Source organism: Antedon mediterranea, chromosome 9 (genome assembly GCF_964355755.1).
Source record: "Antedon mediterranea chromosome 9, ecAntMedi1.1, whole genome shotgun sequence".
NCBI lineage: Eukaryota > Metazoa > Echinodermata > Crinoidea > Comatulida > Antedonidae > Antedon > Antedon mediterranea.
In genome coordinates, this window is record NC_092678.1 from 21,061,624 (window position 1) to 21,086,912 (window position 25,289).

A 25,289-nucleotide genomic window follows, 5' to 3' on the forward strand; every position below is an offset into this window, starting at 1 on the left:
TGATGGACAGTTTGCACATGTGACGTTGACAACCAACTTTCGGACAGTTGCTTGCATAGCTGGGTGTTTATTGTCGACGACCTCAACGACGTAAACGCCGTTTGACTTACGAATTGCATACGGTAAAATTAAAATATGTTTAATGGCAAGAACCGTTTATCTGATCGGATTTAAAATATACTGACAATATTCCTCGGCAATAAATTAATTAAAAGCTCAGAACTATTACAATAAAGAAAATTCTTTATTGTAATAAGTCCTGTGCTTTTAATATAAAAATCGCTTGAAATTTATACGTAGGAAAATTAGTTTAATATCCATTTTTTCTCATTTGAAAGCGGCAATTATTCAACCGCGGTACTTATTCAAATGCAGTACATATTCAACCGCGTTACATATTCAACCGCGGTACTTATTCAACCGCAGTACTTATTCACGGTACATTTAGGCCTGCAACCACAGTACAGTACATACAACCGCTGTAATAATTCAACTGTGGTTCTTGCGCGCTCTACCATTGCGGTAATTGAGAATCCATCCCGCTGTTCTAATTTCCTTATTCGCGACATTGACACTTATTTAACTTTCGACATTACTCAACAACGAACCTTAATCTATTAGTACGACACGTATTTAACTACGGTAGTTACTTTATACTTACTTCACAGCACTTATTTATAGAAAACCCATCTCGTTGTTATTCACTTATTTAACTTATTCGCCATTACTCAATAACGAACCTTAATATAATCTATTAGTGCGACACTTATTTAACTACGGTATATAGTTACTTTATTCTTACGTTGCAGCACTTATTTATAGAAAACCCATCTCGTTGTTTTTCATTTATTTAACTTAGTACTTATTCGACATTACTCAATAACGAACGTTAATCTATTAGTACGACACTTATTTAAGTAAGGTAGTTACTTAATTCTTACGTTACAGTACTTATTTAACTACGATAGTTACTTTATTCTCACGTCACATCACTTATTTATGGAAACCCATCTCGTTGTTTTTCTAATTTCCGTCGGCTTTGTTAGATAAACATTTCCCCCATTATGAATGATCAAATCTATTGAATGGAGTCATATTGACTTAAGGGCAAAGACGACGACTCTGCTGGTCAATTTTCAACAATGCATGTTTATATTTCTCGAGGCTATAAGTGCGCTGTTGTATAATCGCGATACAGTTGTCCAATGGTTAACATTTTAGGTTAAAATGGCAGCTTACGTTATTAAGAGCCTGTTCAGATATGTTTACAATAGGCCTATTGTTAAACCCAAATTAACATGTATGTATAATGTATGGATGGATATAATACAAGCATGATCCACGGGGAATTTACTCAATAATTTGTTACTGTTCGATGGACTAGTTTGGCACTTTATATACAACGGTGCAACCGATACATACACACACCGTATCATGTCTAGCGACAATTAACATCTTTCTGTATCGCGCCTTCTGGCAGCAACATTCATCCCATATTAGATAATATAGCGTTTCTCTATCTTCTGTTTAGTTTCTATCTTTAATAATAAAAAAAAAACAATAACGTGTATGCTTTTTTATCATAAGATACCAACTCGGGAATACTTTAGATAAATACTGGTGATTTTTAATTGTATGAATGCGGTGCTGTCTTCTCGGCGAACACATTAGTTAAATGATAAATAGATAGGCCTAACATGGCTTCGACAAGTATACATATTTAGCTGAATTTTCTAACAAATGAATTGATTAAACTGTCATAAAGCCTTGAGACGGTTTTTTGTTTACAGTTTCCAAAAACAATAAGTATGGTTAGTTCATGAATTATTGTAATTTGATAATGAATTCAGAGCTTTGACTTGAGGTGTTATTAAAATATGTCATATTTTGTCAAACATCAATTATCATTTTTCCTAAGGCCAATTGCATTCGATTGAATTTGAATTAGCTATGTTTACTCAATCCATGCTGTATGTGCAGAATATATAAAAGAATATCCACAGATTATAGTTACCTTTTATAAAGGATCTATAGAAAATGCTGTAATAATGATAATATTAGCATTTTCAACACTAATTATTATTTCGACGTAAAGCTCTGTCTACACTAGCAAACTAGTTTGACAAAAAAAAGTGCCCAAATATGGTAGTGATATACCCAAATATGGCAGTGATATCATAATGTCCATATATGGACACATCACATTTTGTTGTCACATAAAGTTTGATATTGTAGACATAGGTGGTGTGATACTCAAATTGTTGACAACAGCTATAGGTTTTTTTATTTTTGACCATGATTGACTAGGCCTATAAACAATTTGTCCATGGACTGACGCGCATATAGGCCGATTGGTTGGTTTTTTTTTTTGTATGGTTGAAATAGATTTAAAAGTTGCCGTTCTTAATCAGCAAATGTAGTGATACGTATACACAGCATAACAACCCATATAAAGCCTATTTTACATTAGTGAAATTTGTTTGCACGAATCTAAAGCGTCATGTTATACGCATTCGCGGAGTGGAAACATGAATGCGCATGCGTATAAGCTGACGCTTTCGATTTGTGCGAACACATTCGCCTTGTGGAAAATTCCGTTTCCTTGTGAACATTGTGCTTTAATTGCCTTAATTTCCTTCCTCGAAAATATCGCATATCATACGCGCGCGTACTAAATCTGTACTATCATTATCGACTTTTCAACGCTCACGTAAAACGTATGTACTGTCATTAATGATTTTAATGATTTTCGAGCTAAATTATTCTAAAAATAATTACGCCAAGGGAGGAGGTTCGCTGGAATGAAATGGGATTTTTTCGCGTTATTGAAAATATATCTTGAAGCGATTGATCTCATTCTGTGAGATTATCAGCATTCAGTTATGGCATATATTGTCTGACTGCCATAACCATTCTAAATCCAATTGCAAGTACTGTAGGCTCAATTCACCCGATTATCCGTACTGTATCTTAATTTGTTCAGTATCTTTTCAAAGTTCCACGATACAGTATCACATATTCATCACATGTTACAGATTTAGGAGTGTTAACTGTGTCACGGTTACAACTGTGCTATAGGAATTTTAAGGTTAGCTTATGATTAAGATAACAACAATCTCACATATGATACTGTATCTAGAAATGTGCATATTATTGTAATGTACAAATTACATTGTTATTGACATTTTCGTAGAAACCCTGAAAAAACCCTGGGAGGGATACCAATCTACTAATTAACATGTTATTAGGCCTAATCATCTTTAACCTCATCTATACTATGTTTTTTTCTCTGGCTTACAATTTCCAATCGTGTTAATTTTCTTTTCAATCTCCCAGTGTAGCATCTTTGTAAGCTTCAAACGGATCAACGCAACCAGCGTCGATGTTTTGTCACAAGAATATGTCCAATATTATGATATTTCGATACATCAATTTCGTAACATGTTCTTATGTGTGTCTGCTCGAGGGTTACGCACGCGATCGAGAGATTACATGCAAAAGCGTAAAAATAACATACGACTCATATCTGCGTTTGTGTGTTTAGAGCTAGGCCTATTTCCAAGGCATTAATTAGGTGTCGAAATGTCTATTTAGCCTTAGGACAAGACTTTAAATCTAGTGCACTATGGTAAATTAGTTTTTTGGAAAAATGACGACTTCAATGTTAAATTCAGGTTATGTACATAATAAAGTAAATGTAATATTTACATAAAAAATTTTTAAGTCAAATAATGATGGCGTCGTATATTTAGACATTTTCAGCATATGTTTGCACGAGCGTCGCCAAGGGGTTCGAAATGGCAATCCTGTATGTTATCCCTTGGTTTCTTAAATTATGTTATATCATACAATTTGTCACCCTAATAAAAAAAATCGTCTTTGTTGTTTTCAATTTTTGTTTTTGTGGTTAATGTTGGGTTTCCACTTGAAGTTAACATAATGATTTTGATTAGGCCTAGATTTATTTTGCATAAAACAGTGTTTTCATTGATTGTTCACCCTACCCGAGCAGGAGTCCAACGAGGGTGTGTACCCGAGTAGGAGTCCTCCGAGGGTGTGTACCCGAGTAGGAGTCCTCCAAGGGTGCGTACCCGAGTAGGAGTCCTCTGAGGGTGCGTACCCGAGTAGGAGTCCTCTGAGGGTGCGTACCCGAGTAGGAGTCCTCTGAGGGTGCGTACCCGAGTAGGAGTCCTCTGAGGGTGCGTACCCGAGTAGGAGTCCTCTGAGGGTGCGTACCCGAGTAGGAGTCCTCTGAGGGTGCGTCCCCGAGTAGGAGTCCTCTGAGGATGCGTACCCGAGTAGGAGTCCTCTGAGGGTGCGTACCCGAGTAGGAGTCCTCTGAGGGTGCGTACCCGAGTAGGAGTCCTCTGAGGGTGCGTACCCGAGTAGGAGTCCTCTGAGGGTGTGTGCCCGAGTAGGAGTCTTTCAAAGGTGTGTACCCGAGTAGGAGTCTTCCAATGGTGCGTACCCGAGTAGGAGTCCTCCAAGGGTGTCTACCCGAGTAGGAGTCCTCCGAGGGTGTGTACCCGAGTAGGAGTCCTCCAAGGGTGCGTACCTGAGTAGGAGTCCTCCAGGGGCTCGTACCCGAGTAGGAGTCCAAGAGGGTGCGTACCCGAGTAGGAGTCCTCCGAGGGTGTGTACCCGAGTAGGAGTCCTCCAAGGGTGTGTACCCGAGTAGGAGTCCTCCAATGGGTGTGTACCCGAGTAGGAGTCCTCCAAGGGTGTGTACCCGAGTAGGAGTCCTAATATGGAGGGGTTGCTTCAAAGGCGTATCAACTGAACCTCTTCTTTCTTTCATTGATACTTGAAACTTTTCTTTTTTTATTCTTATTTTTTGTCGTGGTTGCATGTGAAGCTCAATAAAAAACTAAACAAAATCATGTAAAGCGATTCGAATTATTGTGTAAAAGATTAACATCTTAAAACATTGAATAAACCTGCTTAAGAATACTCTTTGTATTCCATTAAGTCATAGCCCTACATTATTTGTATTGATGATCGACACACCATTATATTATTTTTTTATTTTTTTTCTCATTTTAGTTTATCTAAGACGCGTCGCAACTAATTGGTGACGCGTCGCAACTCACCGATGACGCTTTTACATACATGTACGTCTGTGGTAATATAAGTAGAAACATGTGTTACGTTTTATCCCGTCACTCATAGCTGTCATAATCTTCTGTTTTGAGAGGATTTTAGCATAACATTCAAAATGATGATCTTGAAACTTTCAAACAGAACAGATTTCCATTAGGTTAATCGCCTTAATTATTTTAATCACTCTTAAGTGCGTACATTGAGTGAATTTACTCCGAAGAGTATATAAATTAAAAGTACGTTTACTTTACATACATCAGGATATTAATAACATCAGTCCGAAATTCCTGAACGTGTTGTGAGAACCCAGAGGGCTGATGTATGTTTAGACTGACGATAAACACACGACTGGAGCGTGCGTGGGGACCTGAAGCGTTATGATGCGATGTGTTTAGGCCTGGCGATAAACTCCCGGCGAGTGTGTCTAGTCACGCGCACAGGCTATTTTCACTGTTGTTCCCTGGTGTTTTGTATAATTGCGTACCATAATTATCAAATAAGTGGCACAGCGATTATAGAATTGTTTGGGAACTCTGTTCAGTGTTGTTTGGAAAAGAGCTAAGTACTTATCCGAAGCGGCACTTACATCCAAGAGTGACAATTAATAGATAATTAGGGAGAGTGATGTTTACCATGGATCAACATCTCTTGTAGGTCTATTATAATATTGTATAATGTAAATATATATTGATGAATAAATGTGATAAATCACACGCTATTATAAGCTATGCGGTCTATAGAAAATAGCAACAACATATATAATTTATTTTTGAAAATAACTCTATCAACTAAAGTAAATAGAGAATGTATACATAAATATTTAGGCCTGAATATAAAACGTTTCTGTATACGTGTAGAGAACCCAAAACGCTAAGTGTATAGGCTTGTTGGCAGTGTATAGGCCCTAGTACGTGTCATGTTTAGTCCACCATCACACTGTTTGAAATAATTTTTTTCACATGTGCATTATGGCCGCTGTATTGTTGGATAGGCACCGCTGAGAGATATGGCGTATGCCAGAGTGTCGTTATGATGAGTACTGTATCTCGTCTGTACTACGCCCCTATATGACCACCTAGGTCATGGGACAACGAAACGAATTGTGGAAAGGGTTCATGCAAACTATCCCATCTGACATTGGCATATAACATACTTTTACAAAATCAAAGAATTGCCCACATTAGCACTTGCGAGGCCATAATTTATCGCGATAAATCCAAACAGCACCGATCTCATGTTTGAAGATCCCTGCGTTCGTCTTAATCGGGTATGTTGACTGTACCCCTTATACCAACTTAACCAGGTACATAACTTTGCCCAAATGGGCCCTGAGCAATACTGTAATAGGTCTAAGCCCGGTGAAATTGAATTTTTGGAGAAGGCAAGAAGGAGGCGGTAAGACACTGCTATCTGGCGGCTACAACAAGCTTTACAATCATCATCCACAGCCTAATAAGTTTTCAGATGATTAAGAAATCGGACGGTTTTCTCTGTGATTGATTTATATGCTAGTTGTGTAAGTATAGTTATGTAATTACACAGTATTATAGTTAATACAGATGCACCGGGTCTAATGAGATATTTTATTGACAAAAGCTTTCAGCGCTTCGTGATTTCCTCGGGTTATCTGACCCATCCACTCCACACGCGCGTCGCTCTCACGTCATACGCGTTACAAATGAAAGGGATAGAAAGAAGAAAAAAACGATACATGTTGTGTACCTCCTAAGCCTTGTCTACACTATCAAACTTTATGTGATGTGTCGATATATGGACATGGTGATGTCATATCACTGCCATATTTAGGAATATCACTACCATATTTGAGAGTGAGGGGAGAGAGAGAGATAGAAAGAAGAAAAAATGATACATGTTGTACCTTCTAAGCCTTGTCTACACTATCAAACTTTATGTGATGTGTCGATATATGGACATGGTGATGTCATATCACTGCCATATTTAGGAATATCACTACCATATTTGAGAGTGAGGGGAGAGAGAGAGATAGAAAGAAGAAAAAACGATACATGTTGTACCTTCTAAGCCTTGTCTACACTATCAAACTTTATGTGATGTGTCGATATATGGACATGATGATGTCATATCACTACCATATTTAGGAATATCACTACCATATTTGAAAGTGAGGGGAGAGAGAGAGATAGAAAGAAGAAAAAACGATACATGTTGTACCTTCTAAGCCTTGTCTACACTATCAAACGGTATGTGATGTGTCGATATATGGACATGATGATGTCATATCACTACCATATTTAGGAATATCACTACCATATTTGAGAGTGAGGGGGAGAGAGAGAGAGATAAAAAGAAGAAAAACACACGGATACATGTTGTGTACCTCCTAAGCCTTGTATAAACTATCAAACGGTATGTGATGTGTCCATATGGACATGATGATGTCATATCACTGCCATATTTAGGAATATCACTACCATTTGGGCACATCACACTTGTTTCGTCAAACTAGTTTGATATTGTAGACAGAGCTTTACTATGGGGGCTCTAGTATTATACTTATGAAACGCCATGTGTGACAACATATTAAGTGGACATTCAGCCGTCTACTTCGAGTATTTGCGAATATAAAAAAATATTGACATTCATATCTATCAAGATGGTATTTGGAAACAATATAAATATCTTCGTTATTGCATTGAGATATTAATTTCAGAATACAATATCTCTTGGTTCGGTAGTTCAGCAACGGACACTTAACGAACTTCCGGAGGCATTAGATGGGGTAAACAAACGCGATTTTTGTGAGTAAATCAGTCAATATTGATATAGTCTGTGGTCATTATTGTGCCCTCGGGCTTCGCAGTCTTGCGCCAGTCGATGTTTTTGTTTTTCGCAATGCAACGTTAATTCCTGATTTCATTTCGTCGTCTGATATTCTAGACATACGAGATAGTAAATCCGTGTATGAGTGTTTATCCTTTAATCAAACATCTAAATGATTTGAATATATTTGCATATTTATATTTTGGTCCAGATTATCCATACATATCTAATCGCACCGGTGCTAATCGTGATTTTCGTATCTGGTGTTATAATTAATTAATTAATTAAAACTAACGACTATACGTAGCAAATACGCCGACAAGTAATAATTACCGTACGGTTCACCACAAAGTAGGCCTAACAAATATGAAACGATTGTTTGTGCACGTAGAAGTTCACAGGGGGAAATGCGGTGTCGTAAAGTTGGGTTGATCCGACGAAGTGCAAAAATAATAATTCATTTTAGGGCCTGGGAAAATCCTCTTTGCTTAAATATTCCAAATTCTTCTTAAAGTTCAACTCTACATGAAATTTAAAGATCTGCTTTATTTTTCTTACTCGCTACGGTGTGAATGCTCACACGTATAGAAGATTTAGTATTTATGTTTCACAGCGGGTTAGGGAGTCAGAGTAAAGAAGTTAGAAAAGTATATCCTTAACTGCGTGATACTAATAAAAATGCTTACATTCGCCAAAATTATATTAGGACATTTTTTTTGCAAGTATGAATACATGACGCGATGTGTTCATCGATTGTTTAACCATGATTTGGCGTAATCGCAGAAGCTTTCACTACATATATCGGTCTCTAAGAAGCGTGGTGAACGTATGTTACGCTCTATGACGTCATATTTGTCATTTAATTTGTTTAATTCATTTTCATTTTTTCGATTTCATTCTGTAACTGTCACTAGATAAAGTCTGACTGACCATCGTAATTCGTAAAACCGACAATAACTGAATGAATCCCCGAACAACGACAAACCGAACGACAACCTCTATAGTGGCCAAACCCAACCCTTTCCAAACCATCCAAAAATGTTATTCGTATCAGAAGTCGCTATGTAATCGAGTTTAATATTATCATAATTTGATTATGATTACTCAATTTAATATTGATTATTTGAGGTGACCTCGTAATGACCCAAGCGCTTCAAGGATTTTCAATTACTCTGGTAGATTACAGTAAATAATACCTGCGTTATTATTAGTATCCAATAAGATATTGAAATTTAAATGCTTATATCGGATAGTTAATGAAATCGTGGAGAAACAATCAACTCCGTGGTAACTGTATTCACTGTGTCTTATTATAATAAATGTCATTGTCTTGTATAATTTTTTTTTTTTTCTTTGAATAGTAACCCAACCTGTTGTTTTTTTTTCTTTTACAACGAAACTCACTCACTCACTCACTCACAGGTATTTAACAACTCTATTGTCTATTTGTTTCTTGTGTGTTGCATGTCGAACATTGGTTTCTTGTATTAGAGGGATAGCTAAAACTAGTTAGCCTGTCAGTTTTCACATAATGTCTATCTATACATTGTATAATAAACACTCCATTGTGGTATTTATACAGTTTTGTTTTCTTTCTTGGATGTTGTCGGACATTTGAGTTAAAATGATCATTCTGTCAGTTTTCGTATGTCCATTCGGTGTATTTATGAATGTTTAAAGGCTTAATACGTTTATTTGCCGCGAGTGTATGTGGCGTTGTCGAACCTAGTTTCTTGAGATGGACAGTACAGATAAACATATTAACCTAAAGGCCAATTACCACAGAAGCGGTTACGGTAAGCGGGACATCGCGTAGCTTTTCCCACGTATAATCTGTATCTAAAGCTCTTTTAACAATTGTGTTTGCACCCGCCTGCGTGAAATCAAACCTGCGATGTTTGCAGCACTATTGCGTCGTCCCACTTGTGATTACGCAATACAGCACTTTGCGTCAATACGTCGCGCTGCGTTGCGTCGTAGTGGGAACCACGCTTAAACCCGACCGCTCTGCGTTGTGTGTAAATATAATCATAAGGAATAACATAGATTCTATATTTTTATTACCGTTACCGCTCATCTGTGTAATTGGCCTTCAATCAAAGTAACATTTATTTCTCTTGTCTTTCATAGAAAATAAAAATTAACTGTAGTCATATCTTGTTTGTTTGCGTGTATGCCAATTTACAGTTGACATTTGGTGTTTTGAATTTATGAATTTTTGTCATTAATATTGTAATGGGTTTCGATGAATTCGGCAATAAAAATGTATTCAACAACAACATGCTGTACTACATCCGGGTAATCACGTTATTTTGATCCCGTATCTAATACCCATCATTCATTAGTAACTTTGTCCTAATGGGCCTTTTACATTAATAAACCCATATTTTATATTAGAAACTAATGTTAAAGATGTATTGTCCCCCAAAAACATGAAAAAAAAGAAGATTAATTAAATCAGACTTTGAATAGTTTATTTGTAGTTATAATACAGTTAATTACTTCCAAAGAAAAAAAACGATGAAAAAAAATGTTTTCACTTATAAAATAACATGATATATGGTTATATTCAACAAAAAATTTGACAATATTTTGCTTTAAATTACAGTTTTTTTCAGGTAATTATATTTTGTTTCGATCCAATTTTTGGTCAAAGTGGTTAACTATTACATGTCACATTAAAATGGAATATTCAACAAAAATTTGTTTAAGAATTATTTTTCAATTATTTCTCGTTATTCCTTTCCCTATATTCCATTATTTCGTGTGGTGTTTTTTTTTTCGTTTTCGTCCTAATACAATAATAATATTATGTTCAGTATTCATATTTCCCTTTTGATTAATTTTATTTCCTATGAATATATTCAATAACTATGGTTTCAACGATTACGGTGTAATTTGAGACGTTAATCTGTATTTTGATAGAGGTCTGGCTAGCTATTCCCCGAGTTTGATATTGCAATCACTGGCGGCTATTCTGAAAAGCCTTTAATCTATTCGAAAGAAGACATTACATTTGATAATGTTCCTCTATGTTTAGAAACAGGAGTCTGCGATACAGTTAAAACTAAAGCTTGGTTCACACTAGAAACGCAACACAAGGACGTAAAGCTAAGCAACGTAAAGCTTGGTTCCCACTAGATGCAACATTAGGACGTAACGCAACGTAAAGCTTGGTTGTCACTAGACGCAACATAAGGACGTAACGCAACGTAATGCTTGGTTGTCACTAGACGCAACATAAGGACGTAACGCAACGTAAAGCTTGGTTGTCACTAGGAACGCAACACAAGGACGTAACGCAACGTAAATCTTGGTTCCCACTAGACGCAACATAAGGACGTAACGCAACGTAAAGCTTGGTTCCCACTAGACGCAACATTAGGACGTAACGCAACGTAAATCTTGGTTCCCACTAGACGCAACATAAGGACGTAACGCAACGTAAAGCTTGGTTTCCACTAAAGCTTGGTTCCCACTAGAACGTAACGCAAGGATGTAAACGCAACGCAAGCGTTTTAACCAATGACAAGCGAAGTTATAGGCATTTAGCAATCACAAGCGAATAAGCCATCGCTTGTGATTGGTCAATTCACTTACGTTGCGTTACGTCCTTGTGTTGCGTCGCCAGTGGGAACCACGCATTAAAACGCAACACAAGAACGTAACGCAACGTAATGCTTGGTTCCAATTAGGACGTAAACGCAATGCAAGCGTGTTGACCAATGACAAGCGACAGTGATTTTGATTGGTCAACTTACTTACGTTGCGTTACGTCCTTGTGTTGCTTCTCTAGTGGGAACCAAGCATAAGTGATTTGACCGATGACAAGCGGTGAAATATTCAAACTGTCTGTTGTCATTGGTCAACTTGCTTGCGTTGTGCGTCTACGTTTTTGCGTTGTGTCCTAGTTGGAACCAAGCTTAAAGCGTTTGTTCCGACTTGAACGAAACGCAAGGACGTAAGATCACATCAAATACTTTGACCAATCACGACGCGGTGGATCATTTGAACTGTTGCTTGTGATTGTTCAACTTATTTGCGTTGCGCTTATGTTCTTGCTTTGTTTGGTAACCAAGATTTAAATTCATGGTAAAGGCTAGTATGGGATTCAGACGGAGTTTTGACTTAATATAAGTAAAAAAGATAAATATTTTGGCACATATGGCGTTTCATATGTATACTGCTTGAGCTCGAAATAACTACAGACTTGGGGCAAGTCTAGGTTGTATAGGCCTACTCACGTATATGTAATGAAATATGACAGACACATTATGTTCAGTATCTCATATATTGTACTTGTGTATTATTCAAGTCTTTTATATTTTGGTCATTAATTATCTTTCGAGCTTTAGATTCGGGACGATAGAAGAAAGATGACATCGTCCAGAAACGCTATAAATTAATTAGCTAATTAATTTAATTAGACCTAATTTTGACGACGACGTACATTGATTAATATAAAGTTCGCCACGAATGTAACTAGTTAGTTCTCTCTATGATATTCATTCGGGAGAATAAAGGTCAAAGGTTAACGTCTTCTGGTTGTATAGATATAGCACTATCGAGACTCTACCTAGTTCTTTCCATGCAATTCATTTGGGAAAATAAAGGTCAAAGGTTAACATCTTCTGGTTGTAAAGATATAGCACTATCGAGACTCTCCCAATTCTCCAGTCAACATTCGTATAGTCAACAAAATGAGTGTAAATACACGGTACGATGTATGAATCTAAATTACTTTATTTTAATGTGTTCACCTGGGAAGGTTATTTTATGATTTTCACAATATTGTAATTACCTGGACAATAATAAAAACCTTGTTGACGTGGTAACGTGCCTTACAGAATGTTCAAAGCACTATTCACTGCACGCCTGAGAATCGATATAAACGGGCCTTGATAACGTGTTAGCAACTATGCGCAGTTGTGTTGGGCGCAGTGAACATTATGCTAATTAAGGATTGGTTCCTACTATATAGTACACAAAGATTTAAGCACATCGCAAGTTGACTAATCATAAGAAGCGATGGGTTATTCTGCCTCTCTGCGTTGCATATACATCCTTGCGTTGCGTCCACGTTATTGCGTTGCGTCTACATCATTGCGTTGCGTCTACTTTATTGCGTTGCATATACATCCTTGCGTTGCGTCCACGTTATTGCGTTGCGTCTACATCATTGCGTTTCGTCTACTTTATTGCGTTGCATATACATCCTTGCGTTGCGTCCACGTTATTGCGTTGCGTCTACGTTATTGCGTTGCGTCTACTTTATTGCGTTGCGTCTACATCCTTGGGTTGCATTTACATCCTTGGGTTGCGTCTACGTTATTGCGTTGCGTCTATATATCCTTACGTTGCGTCTACTTTATTGCGTTGCGCCTACGTCTTTCCGTTGCGTCTACGGCCTTGCGTCTCTAGTGGGAACCGAAGATTTAAACCTAGATCCCAGTATATGGGCGCTGTTTTCGTTTTGTGCATTTTTTCACTTTTGTCTACTATATTACAAATTGTAGGCGCCATTTTCGACCGTGAATAATCTTCACTTTTGTGTACTACTATTAATAAATGTGATAATCTTATATATATCCTACTTTTTCTTTCATTTCTGTAAGAAGGGAAATACCCACTCCCACTGCTCCTCGCATAATAGACAACAACGAAGGGTTTGAGAATCTATATTTGCTGATTATCCGCCGCTCAAAACAGCTCAATCGAATACGGCTATATTAAGGGAGGGATTATCCGAACTGGCACTGTGATTGGTCAATTACTTGCGTCGCGCATATGTTTGTCGCGTCATATTCACGAGCTAAATTCAAAAGGTGGGATGTCCATGTGACGCAAGAATTCAAGTCTTCCAGACACAATTTTGGCTGTTTTAATATTTATTTAATATTAATTATATATAATATTATTAATTGTAATATTCTTTTGGACCTCAGTGAGGTCGGGTATTAGGAGAGCCGATGTTATATAATACCACAGTCAGATTGTTGTAGTGTAAAGCGTGGTTCCCACTAGAATGCAACGCAGCGACAAGGTGCTGTATTGCGTAATCACAAGTGGGAACCGACGACGCAATAGTGCTGCAAACATCGCAGGTTTGATTTCCCGCAAGCGGGGGAAAACAAAATTATTGGAATGGTATTTTCTAAAGCGACGCGACGCAACACAAGGACGTAACGCAACGCAAGTGAATTGATCAACAATCACAAGCAATGGCTTATTCGCTTGTGACTGCTAACTGTCTATAACTTCGCTTGTCATTGGTTAAAACGCTTGCGTTGCGTTTACGTCATTGCGTTACGTTCTAGTGGGAACCAAGCTTTACGTCGCGTAGGTTGCGTCGCTAGTGGGAACCAAGCTTTAGTAAAAGCTCCTAATCTAATACAATCGATTTGAAAAAAAAAGTCTGAATAATAATTCTGCGAATGCCGAAGGCAATGAACGATCTTTAACAGTCAAAAATCCCAACATGTTCTTTGATAAAAAGTCGTCTGATTTAAATGTAAATTGCTTTCTTTCTAAATTATTTATTGCTTTTAATTAACAGAATATGTCTACCTTGGCAACTATACGAGAGTGTTTAACTAGCCTGCTATATCGTTTATATCCGCATCAGCATGCAAAAGTAAAAAATAGGGACTTTTTATTCGATTGCGAGGTGTGCGACTCTAACAAAGTTTTATGCGCGTAACAAACATCTACGCATTCGTGGCATACAATCGGTCAATGTGATTTGAATTCAATTCAATTCAATTCAAAGTAACATTTATTTTCTTCAAATTAAAACAGTATACAAAATGATGTAAAGAAAGGTAATACGATTGAAGAAGGCATGTTGGTATCCGATTTGATTCGTAGACTTTTTAGCTTATTTTAAGCATTAAGCTTGGTTCCCACCACAGAAGCAACGGAACCGATTTGACCAATGCCAAGCGACAGTTCGGTTAATTCATCGCTTTTGATTGGTCAAATCACTTACGTTGCGCTTACCTCCTTGCGTTGCGTCTTTAATGTATGGAGAAAACATACGGCGCATGTCGTGTGCTCATTGTGGATGTGTAATAATAAGTAATAGTAGGCCTACCGTGAAGGCTTATGTATTACATACATATTTACTTAACAAAGCTCGGCTAGAGTGGTATTTATTTATCCGGCGTGAATCGATCATAGATAGGTTTTCGATCTCACGTAACGGTAGATAATCCGTATTAATAGCCAGCCTAAGCTAACAGTCGCCGTGTATATATCTTGTGTTATACATCATATATTATTTGAATATTATGTATCTCTTTTGATAGCCTATTTGTAATTAAACCTTTTAAATCTTTTCATTGTTGATCCGGTCTTGCTTACTGCGACCTTGTTTTCTAGCTTTATTACTGATAATTGTTCGTGAGACATAATTTTTGTATCGCTTGCAATAACTAACTAGATTAACTGTTGTCGAAATTAAAACTATAACTCTGCCTTATAATTTACTATGAGGCGCTCGTAAAACTGCATTGTTAAATATCTGATATATATACTACGTATAGCTATACACTATTTATTACTTTTACCATACACGTTAATTGAACATATATAAAAGTGTACAGCAATTACTTAAACCATACATCATATAGACCATTAATTTCCGTAAAAATTACCATGCAACAACTGTAAAAAAACGGGAGTATGTAAAATAAATGCTAATTTTTTGTTCAAACGTAAATTTTATCACTTTGCAGAAAATGGACCCAACGAAAGGACTGCCTCTGAAACTTGTTCCATCCCGCGCGCCATAAAACGGAAGAGCGTGTGTGGGATGCGTACTAAACGAAAGAGCGTGTATTCTATATCTGATGATCTCCCGCGTGCCATGAAACGGAAGAGCGTGCATGATGCGTAAAACGGAAGAGCGTGTACTACGCGTATCTTTGATGCCTACCGCGCGTACGTACTATACCAGCTATGACTCTGATATGGCTCTATCTACCACACGTAAGTATTGTGCTTTTACCGAAAACGCTTATCTCCGTTTTATGGAATAAATTGATTTTGATTGATTATAAAGGAAGACATATAGGCCATGTTCACGGGCCGTTTTTACAGTGTTAAGTTGGTTTCTACCCTCAACATTTACCGTAGCGATAATGTGACATCAACTAAACCATATTGTGCGCGATAGATAAGATAAGCAAGAACACGTTTTTTAAGTTTCGGTTTTAAACAACTACAAAACAATACTTTAAAAAAAAATTGTTTAAAAATCACCATTTCTCAACCTTCCTTACCTTACTTAGGCTACTGTTAACTAAGCGATATAACTATATTCCTTTACGAAAACCGAACGTTTGAATTAGTACCAGTTTTTCTTGAAGAATGAGTGTACCTCTTTATAACTAATCCCACTGTTCGTTACAATCGTTTTTAAGATAAATCTAGTATACGTTATAATAATTTGCTTTTTGTGCTGTAAGAGCAAGTGAAACACTATATTTGTGTATATTGATCATGCAGTACAATAATTGATTCATAATTAGTCTGTTTTCGCTTTTCTCTGTACACAATCATATGCAACTAAATAGTAATATTGTATTTCGCTATTGATTTTAGAGTCAAGAATATGACTTACATCGGAAAACAATAGCTCTACTTTGACTCGTTTAGTGAACTAGACGCTAGGCTAACTGAAAATCTATTTTATTTACTTCTGCGCTCAATTGAAGCGTATTTACTTGGTATTATAGTGTGGTAATACACAACAACATAGGCCTACAATAATATAGTATGATTGTGTTGGTTGAAAGAGTCAATATTGTAATTGTAGGCCGTTAAAAAAGTACATTCTGAGAATATAGTCGATACGTTATCCTATGGAATTGTCTTTTATAGTACTCCACCAGAATTATAGGACCTCTAATGGGACACATTTGGTACTAATCATAGTGGTGTGCCCTACTGATTTGTTCGGGGAGTTGGCCATAGTGCTTAAGATATTGCTGCCCCAGTTCACTCATCAACCAGAATTGTTAAAAGTGTGATTTAAATAAATAAATACAAAACAAAAAAATACGTTCGATTCACGTCGGAAAAGTGTTCAAGGGGTGTCCCTCAATAGAGGAGTCCCAAAGGAGCTTCTAAATAACAAATTGAGTACGATGGGACAGATTTGGTGAAATATTTCTATAATTTTTACTATACTGATAATATATACGGTAATATTTTACGGCGGTTTTGTTTTTTATCAACTCTCGCGATCTACCAATAATGTGTTAAAAACATGCCTCTATGTTGCAGTAGGCTATCACATTTTTGTACCGGTACTGCAGTAAAGATTCTTCCTTCAGTAACCCGAAGTCTTGGTTTGAGTCGTGAATTTGGCTTAAACCGAAATACCCCCCACATTAATTGACAAAACAGTAAAACACGTAAGCCATAACTGTATCGTGAGAATGAGAAGCGTGCGAATTAGCGAAAATTTTCCATATATGAACTCCATTATCATTTTCCAGACGAAATTGCAATAAAACTAATTATGATACTAAATTAAAAGTCACGCAAGGTCATTTTAAAAAGCACTCGCTTCCTAATTTGGAGAATTGGATTATGAAAAAAAAAAGGAACCAATTACCACTTACTGTTATTTTGTGATGCAGTCGTCAAAATTCCCTAGAAATCGAATAAGTCGCATTAAAGGTATTATAATATGTATAATCCGACGAGAACTTGGACGTGCCTAAGTGCAGATGTCGAAAACCATGTTCTGTAACGTTTGTTTCAAATAACAAGCGATCGTATTGGTGGTTAATTGATGACTGCTGGGTTCTTCACTTGATGGTAGATCCCTGGCACGAACGAGCAATTTAGAAATGGTCATTATAGAGGGCGCTAGATAAATATTAAAAATGTATAATAACATATTCCAGCGAACACATTACACGTCAAGTGAGATTTTTGAATTTTATAGGCTGTTTTAATATCAATTTTCAATTCGAAATTTTATTTCAGAAATATATTTAATTTAAACTAAAATTTAAATAACTTATCTATATTCATAGTTGAGTTGACTGTATATTGTTTGTAGTTTTGTCATTTATGCGTGACATTTAAACATTGTTTTTTTGTAGGTACATTTAAAATAGACGGTCTAGGCCCTACAGAGAAAATTGAAATTATCAGTCAACCATGAAAGAATCTAAGTATGACATATATGGCGGCATGTCTTTCATGATGCAGACATTCGGTCATGCATATCTTTCTAATAGTTGTGTTCATTAAATATTTACCATTTTCAAACAAGATCTATAAAATCTTACAGACTGAACATTAGTAAAGTGAGAAAAAACAAAAACATATTGAAAATTAGATTAAGAAGAAAAGTAATTGAAGAAAAGTTGTATTTAAATTAAATTTGGCATTGTTTAGCAATCTTAGTCTGGTGCAATACGTCTATAAAAGATTTTTCCACCGGTAGAGGGCCGATTATTGACCTCATTTGACCCACATTGAAAATTGTAAACATTGGCCTAGCCTAGATCTGAGCTACGCAATCATTAAATAATCAAAAACGTGCATTTAATTGCAAAAAATGTCGACTGCTATTTTGTGGGGGATTGCTATTCTCTTCCTCTTGCTTTGTTTGACAATTATTTCACTTTTGTTTTACTCTGGACTTTTGTATCCGATTGAATTCAAGGCGGGTAAGCCTCCCGTTGGAAGCCTGCAAATCGCGTACAAATTCGGGCGAGGACAATACAGCGATGTCGGCGAGTATTTTGGCGAAGTAGGCAAGCTAGTCCCTTCAGCCTATCGTAGTTTTGGAATGTACTACGATGATCCAGAAAAAGTATGATACATTTTTCGTGTAAAATCTTAAACACAGTTTATGAATTATTATAATTTGCTATAATTTTTGGAAGATTGTCACAAGAAGACACACACGTCACGTTACGCAGACACAGACATTTCCCTCCGTCTGTAAAAGTCTAAAGATATTATTACTCTAATAATATTAGATATAGGCCTAGCTAGAATTTACTCCATGCTAGTACCTTATATTGTAATGTTTTTTATTTTTATTTATGAACCAAGTAGTGATGAGTAACAAGAAGAAGACGAATCAATTCTTTATTTATACCAAAATTGTTTTTTGTTTGTTATTTTACTTATTTAGTTTAACCCATGTTATGTAAATTGTTTATATTGTTATTTCTTAATTTTTTTAATTTATTTATTTATTTATTTTCTTTTTCCGTGTTGTTTTTATCTAATCTTTGTTTAGGCATGTCTGTCACAAGCTTTTTGCTTTTTTGATCATGCCTTCTTCAATTATATTACCTTTCTTTACACCATTTTGTTGACTGTTTTATTTTTAAGAAAATAAATGTTACTTTGAACCAAGTACATCAAATATTTTATCGGTCTATAGTCTGCCAAAATAAATGTATTTATTATAAAAAAATCCACAGGTTCCATCAGGTAAACAAAGATATGCGGTTGGGACTATCTTAAGTGAGGGCGACGCAGAACCCGACAAAGAACTAATGGAGAAGCTTGAATCTAACGGATATAAGTTCCACAACATACCAGAAGTAACAAATATGGTCCACACTACGTTTCCAAATAAGAGCTTTTTGTCCATAATTATCGGAATGCAACGTGTCTACCCAGCATTTGGAACTTATATTGAGGTATGCATGGGATCTATTCAGTGGCGTAATGGCTGAGCACTCACTGACTAAACTAAGCCCTGGACCGTATGGGGGGGGGGGGCGGGGCGAGCGGTGCCCAGAGGAAAAACAGGCATTCAAGGGTACAGTACACTTAGGGTCCATAAACCAGGGTCCCTATACAGGGGCCTCTGCGTTACGCCACTGGATTTATGATAATAATGAAATCAGCCACAACATTTTTTTTAGTATCAATTAACTGCATAGAGCATTAGATCAAACTTACCGTTTATTTTTAGGCCGATATTTTGTGTGGCCATAAATGAAATGAAAATAATCCTGTTTGTGCTGAGTGTAGTTATCAGTTTAATATAAAGCTCATTATAAACTTTACTGCCAATGAGTCCAATTTAAACAATATAGGCACACATAAGGGTGTATACAATGGGACCGCTTTGGTTGCACAACTCTTCCTCTACAACAAAAAAAGAATTGAATTTGTTCATATCATCTTTCATGATATCGCTATTAATTCGCTATTGATACTTTCCTGTGAAACAAACAAAGAGCAAAGAGCAAAACACTTCTCTTCAGGTGGTGAAGAGTCCACACCTATTCGGGAAGAGGGAGGAACACACTTATTAAGGTTATTTGTTGCTTACCAAAATCTTCTTAGAATACTGTTCTACTGGTATAGATACTGTAGAACTGATGAAGCCTCCTCTGATATTTCTCTAGATAAAGTCCTTTTTTTTTCCGGCAGATACAACACTCCTTCAAATCTCTACATAGATTTTGACCCGTGCTAATCTTGGCAATTTTCTAATGAGTTGATCTGGTATTTTCAGTACTAAATTGATGCCGTTAAATTCACTATAATTTGATTTAAAGTAAACAAAATTGAATTGGATAATTATAGTCATATTCAGATATTAAAGAGACCTCTCGAGGGAAATCATTTACGTTGAATTAATACAGTTACTTAAAGGTGAAGTGTCGGGGAAAAAAAATTTAAGAAGATATGAATGAATGAATTGTGTTCACGTGGTAAAGGTTGATGACATTCAAACTGTTTGACAAATTATTGTATTGATATTCTAATATCTTTTTCTTCACTTTTAATAATCTTATTAGGTCAAAGTTCAGGTCAATATTGATATGATAATTGGTTGGTCTATCATTCATTTTGGGCAGCTAACAGATAGTTGTAATGTTGATGAAGTTCTTCCTTTTTTATAGGAGACTGGTCTGTCCGCTCATCCATGTTTTGAAATTTACGACAATGATTTGATATATTTTATGGCTCCGCTGGCCAAACAAAGTGAATTCTACGTTCCAGAAGCTAAGGAAAAACAACAGGATCCGGAGACGGAAAGCTTGTCGCTAGATGGCTCTCTGGACGAAGACAACAGCGGCGTGGATGGCAGCGGCAGCAGCTCTGGTGAGGACAGCGGCAGCTCCTTTGAAGAGCTTGATGCCAGCCAAGTGACAGAGGAGGAGGATGAAGAGGTTGAGGAAGAAGTTAAAGATGAAGGAAGTGTTTAAATTATGATGTATACCATAATACATTTATTCAATGTTTATATTCAATATTTCAGTACTGTACTTTATTGGTCAGTCATATTATATATATAATATACAGTGAGATATTCCATTGAGTTTGGCTTAAATCAACAAGCATTTGATCATTGCGATATAATATATGTACTCCCTTGGCTAATTTTCTAATATTTGAATTGTTCTCCCTATCTGATTGGCTGATTTTCTAATATTTGAACTGTTCTCACTATCTGATTGGCTGATTTTCTAATATTTGAACTGTTCTCACTATCTGATTGGCTCATTTTTTTCCTTTTAAACCTTTTAAGTCCTTATATATATGATATATATTTAGTATAAGATCATGATAAAGTCATTAAATATTATAATAGTTTAAAGATGTATTGTCCCCCAAAAACATGAAAAATGAAGATTAATTGAATCAGACTTTGACTGTTATTTTGTAGATTTAATAAAGTTAATAGCTTCCATAGAAAAAAAAACGGAAAAAAATTATGTTTTCACTTATAAAAAAAAAATAACAAAATAAATGGTTAAATTCTACCAAAAATCTATTAGCTGGCAGCCAATTTGACAATTTGTTGCTTTGAATTCCAGTTTTTTTTTCAGAGGTAAATACATTTTTTCTCGATCCAATTTTTTGTCAAAGTCAATAACTATTATGTGACATTAAAATTGCATATTCAAAAAAAAAATGTTAAACAATTATTTTTCAGGGGAACAATACATCTTTAAGGGGTTTCACTTAGAAACCAAGGTCGTAATTGTTTCATTTAAAATATATGTGTCAAATTAGTAACATTTTTTATTCTAGTTTCTTGATTTTAAATATTTTTTTATACAAAAAAAAAGCAAAATTCCGATAGTATTTGACGCACACTAGATTTAGTTTATCTTTATACACTAAATATAAAGATTGTTATGAAGTCAAAAATTGTGTTTATTTGGTAGAATAGGTGGTAGGGGCACTGGCAAATATATCACCATGTGTTAGATAAACAACGGGTTATTTAAACATTTATTTATTGTCCAAATTATGTCATTTTGCTACCACACACAAATGCATGACGTAGCCAAACAGATTCAAAGCAATGAAGTGTAACGACAATCTGCACATGCTCACAGACCAATCTGTGTTGTGATAGCTTGGGTAAACGCCCATTTTTCTATGTAATACAATTGAAAGTTTCTATATAATATATTTTAGTTATGTTTTATGTTATTTTGTTACATTATATCGTTAGAATATGAATATACATATTGACCAAATTGAAAAAATATATTTTAATTTTTACTAATTCTTAACATGCATTCCTTTTAAAATGGAGGCTACAATGGTCACAGAAGTTCACCATAAATATTACGTCATTAATTACAATATAATTTTGATGATTTATTTTTCTATTTTTTTGTTTTAGAAGATAATATAAATTGTACGCAGTTAGTGGCATTGTTTAGATTTACAATTTATTAATAATTATTATTATTATTTATTAATTTATTTATTTATTTTCAGTTTTGAATAAACTAGCTCTTCCCTGCTTTTCTCTTGTACTCTGTCGATGCAAGTCAGGCTATTAATAATAGTTGTATAGAAAGCCTGGTTCCCACTAGATCGAACTAAAGCCTGGTTCCCACTAGATCGAACTAAAGCCCGGTTCCCACTAGATCGAACTCAAGTCTGGTTCCCACTAGATCGAACTAAAGCCTGGTTCCCACTAGATTGAACTAAAGCCTGGTTCCCACTAGATCGAACTAAAGCCTAGTTCCCACTAGATCGAACTAAAGCCCGGTTCCCACTAGATCGAACTTTTTGCGATGTCAATTGAAAATGCAAAAGCAATCTGTGAATGAAAAGATTTGCGTCCAGTGGAAAACCAGCTTTACTCATCTACCATACGTGATGGGAACGATGGGTATATAAGGCTTGATTCCCACTAGAGATACAAGGACGTAACGCAAAGTGATTTAAACCAATCACAAGCGATGGATTATTTGAACTGCCGCTTGTCATTGATCAACTGGCTTCCGTTGCATCTACGTCCTTGCGTTGCATCTACGTCCTTGCGTTGCATCTACGTCTTTGCGTTGCATCTACGTCCTTGCGTTGCATCTACGTCTTTGCGTTGCGTCTACGTCCTTGCGTTACGTTCTAGTGGGAGCCACGCTTAAATACCTATTAAAGTTAAACATTGTTTATCTTCTAGGCCCGTCAAGTAGGTAGATGACGTCATTTTAATCATGTATAATACAGTAAGAAAACGTTATTTTTTCGTTAACAGTTTGTTTTCATAATTTTGTTCTTTAGTTTATGTAGTTATAAATTAATTTAAATGATTAAGTGAAATGTGCAGGGACAAAATATTAATTATGCTGGGATTTTTTGAATGCATGCGTGAGAATTATTCGCATTAAAACCAAATGTAATTTTAATGTGCTCAATTTTTTAATATCTGATAAATAAGAAGGCCATTAAAAGATGATATGATAATTATTGGATGACTGCAAAACCAATGTTGTATTACCGTATGCTGTGATGTGCAAGTTGATTTCATTTAGTCAGAATTTACTGCATGCGAAGTACATAACATATAGGCCTAATCATCCACCAGTTGAACATCGTATACCCAAGTTGCAACGTGTGCGGAGATTGGTCGCCACTAGATTCGACCAATCAAAAGCAGTGGATTATTCAAACTTTCGCTTGCCATTAGTCAACTTGCCTGCGCTGCGTCTACGTCCTGCTTGCGTTGTGTTTCTCTGGTGCGAACCAGGTTTTGGGTTGTGTATTACGTAACTATTTCAAATTTAATCGCGTGTAAAGAAGATTTGCCAGTGCTAGTAGTACACTGGTCTTCGTGATCTATCAAAATAAACTGGTCACAAAAATTAAGATAAAGTGCTTTTTATAAAAGTCCTCTCTGGGATAAGGTTAAAGCTTGGTTCCCACTAGAGACGTAAGCGTGATTTGACCAATCACAAGTGATGGATTATTTGTCACTGGTCACCTTGCGTTGCGTTTACGTCATTGCGTTGCGTCTCTAGTGAGCTTTATTGGCTACCTGTTTTCATCCCACGAAATAGGCCTATTTCTCATGCATATATTGGTCTTAATTTCGCACATGTGTGTACACGCAGGCCTACTCAAATTAAGTCCGATTTAAGGGCCTAAAAAATGCATTGATTTTTTAATGTTATGCACAAATGCTACAGCAGAATCGCTTCACGTCACAATATCTTATTATTATTACGTCTAATAATGTAGAATAATAATAATAATATAATCGCATATATTCTGATTTGTTTCTAATTTGTTACGCTTCATTAAATCCACCGTAACGAGCGAAACGCGTCGTTAAATCTTCTGACGCGTTAGATTTGGCAAATACTTCGAGTAAGTATCTTTCCAACAGTCTCTCTTTACATTTCAATTACCCAGAGACATTAGGAACATTAATCGTGGTTCCGTATTATCGCATCTACGTTTGCGTATCTACTCCATCTCTTAAATAAGTCTAAACCCTTAGAGAATTTGAACTTAATTGATCCAGTACAGTGGTTAAATTATGTATGTATAAAGTTAGTGATGAATTCGTAATCTGAACGAATCAAATTATGAAGTTGAATGCAGTATTCATAAACATGTTAGTCTGTAAATATTATAATAGGCTAACATACAATTTTTATATAACTGTTACGTCAAAACCAAGCTGTAAGTGGCGGATTTGTTTCTGCTGTTGTTTCTGGTTTTAAAAATAAAATAAAAAAATAAAATAAAAAGCCGAGCGGCGTTTTTTTGTAAGAACTATTTCTTGTTATATGTATTGTATAAATATACATTTATACATTTTTTAGTTTTAAGACTCGTAACATGCCGAGATCAATTTTAACAATATTATTGTTGGTTACTAATCAATTTGAATTAAAATAAATAAAAAATTAATGTTAAAAGCATAATACTAAAATTTTATGATAACTGAAAAAACTGGTCTGCCGCCCTCTGTAGTTTTGTAATTAAAATACATGAAAGTAAATATTTTATGATAATTGAAAAAACTGGTCTGCCGCCCTCTGTAGTTGTGTTAATCAAAATTGCGTGAAAGTATTTTTTATGATAATTGAAAAAACTGGTCTACCGCCCTCTGTAGTTTGTTAATTTTGAAATAC

The 25,289-nt window shown here is 35.8% G+C and overlaps 2 protein-coding genes across 2 annotated transcripts in view; one reads left to right on the forward strand and one right to left on the reverse strand.

Annotated features, from left to right (window-relative positions):
• The window catches only part of LOC140059625 (metabotropic glutamate receptor 3-like), a 60,584-nt gene extending 42,849 nt beyond the window's left edge, over positions 1-17,735 (reverse strand). The window contains exon 1 of the mRNA XM_072105614.1: positions 17,532-17,735. The gene's annotated coding sequence lies outside the window, so the exon portion shown is untranslated. The remainder of the gene's footprint in view (positions 1-17,531) is intronic.
• A 677-nt stretch (positions 17,736-18,412) lies between these two features.
• Positions 18,413-23,306, forward strand: LOC140059054 (testis-expressed protein 264-like). The gene is made up of 3 exons (XM_072104871.1): positions 18,413-18,739; positions 19,362-19,583; positions 20,802-23,306. Exons 1-3 carry the CDS (start codon positions 18,482-18,484, stop codon positions 21,105-21,107), a joined length of 786 nt encoding a protein of 261 aa, XP_071960972.1. The 5' UTR covers positions 18,413-18,481; the 3' UTR covers positions 21,108-23,306.
• Positions 23,307-25,289: the final 1,983 nt, after the last annotated feature.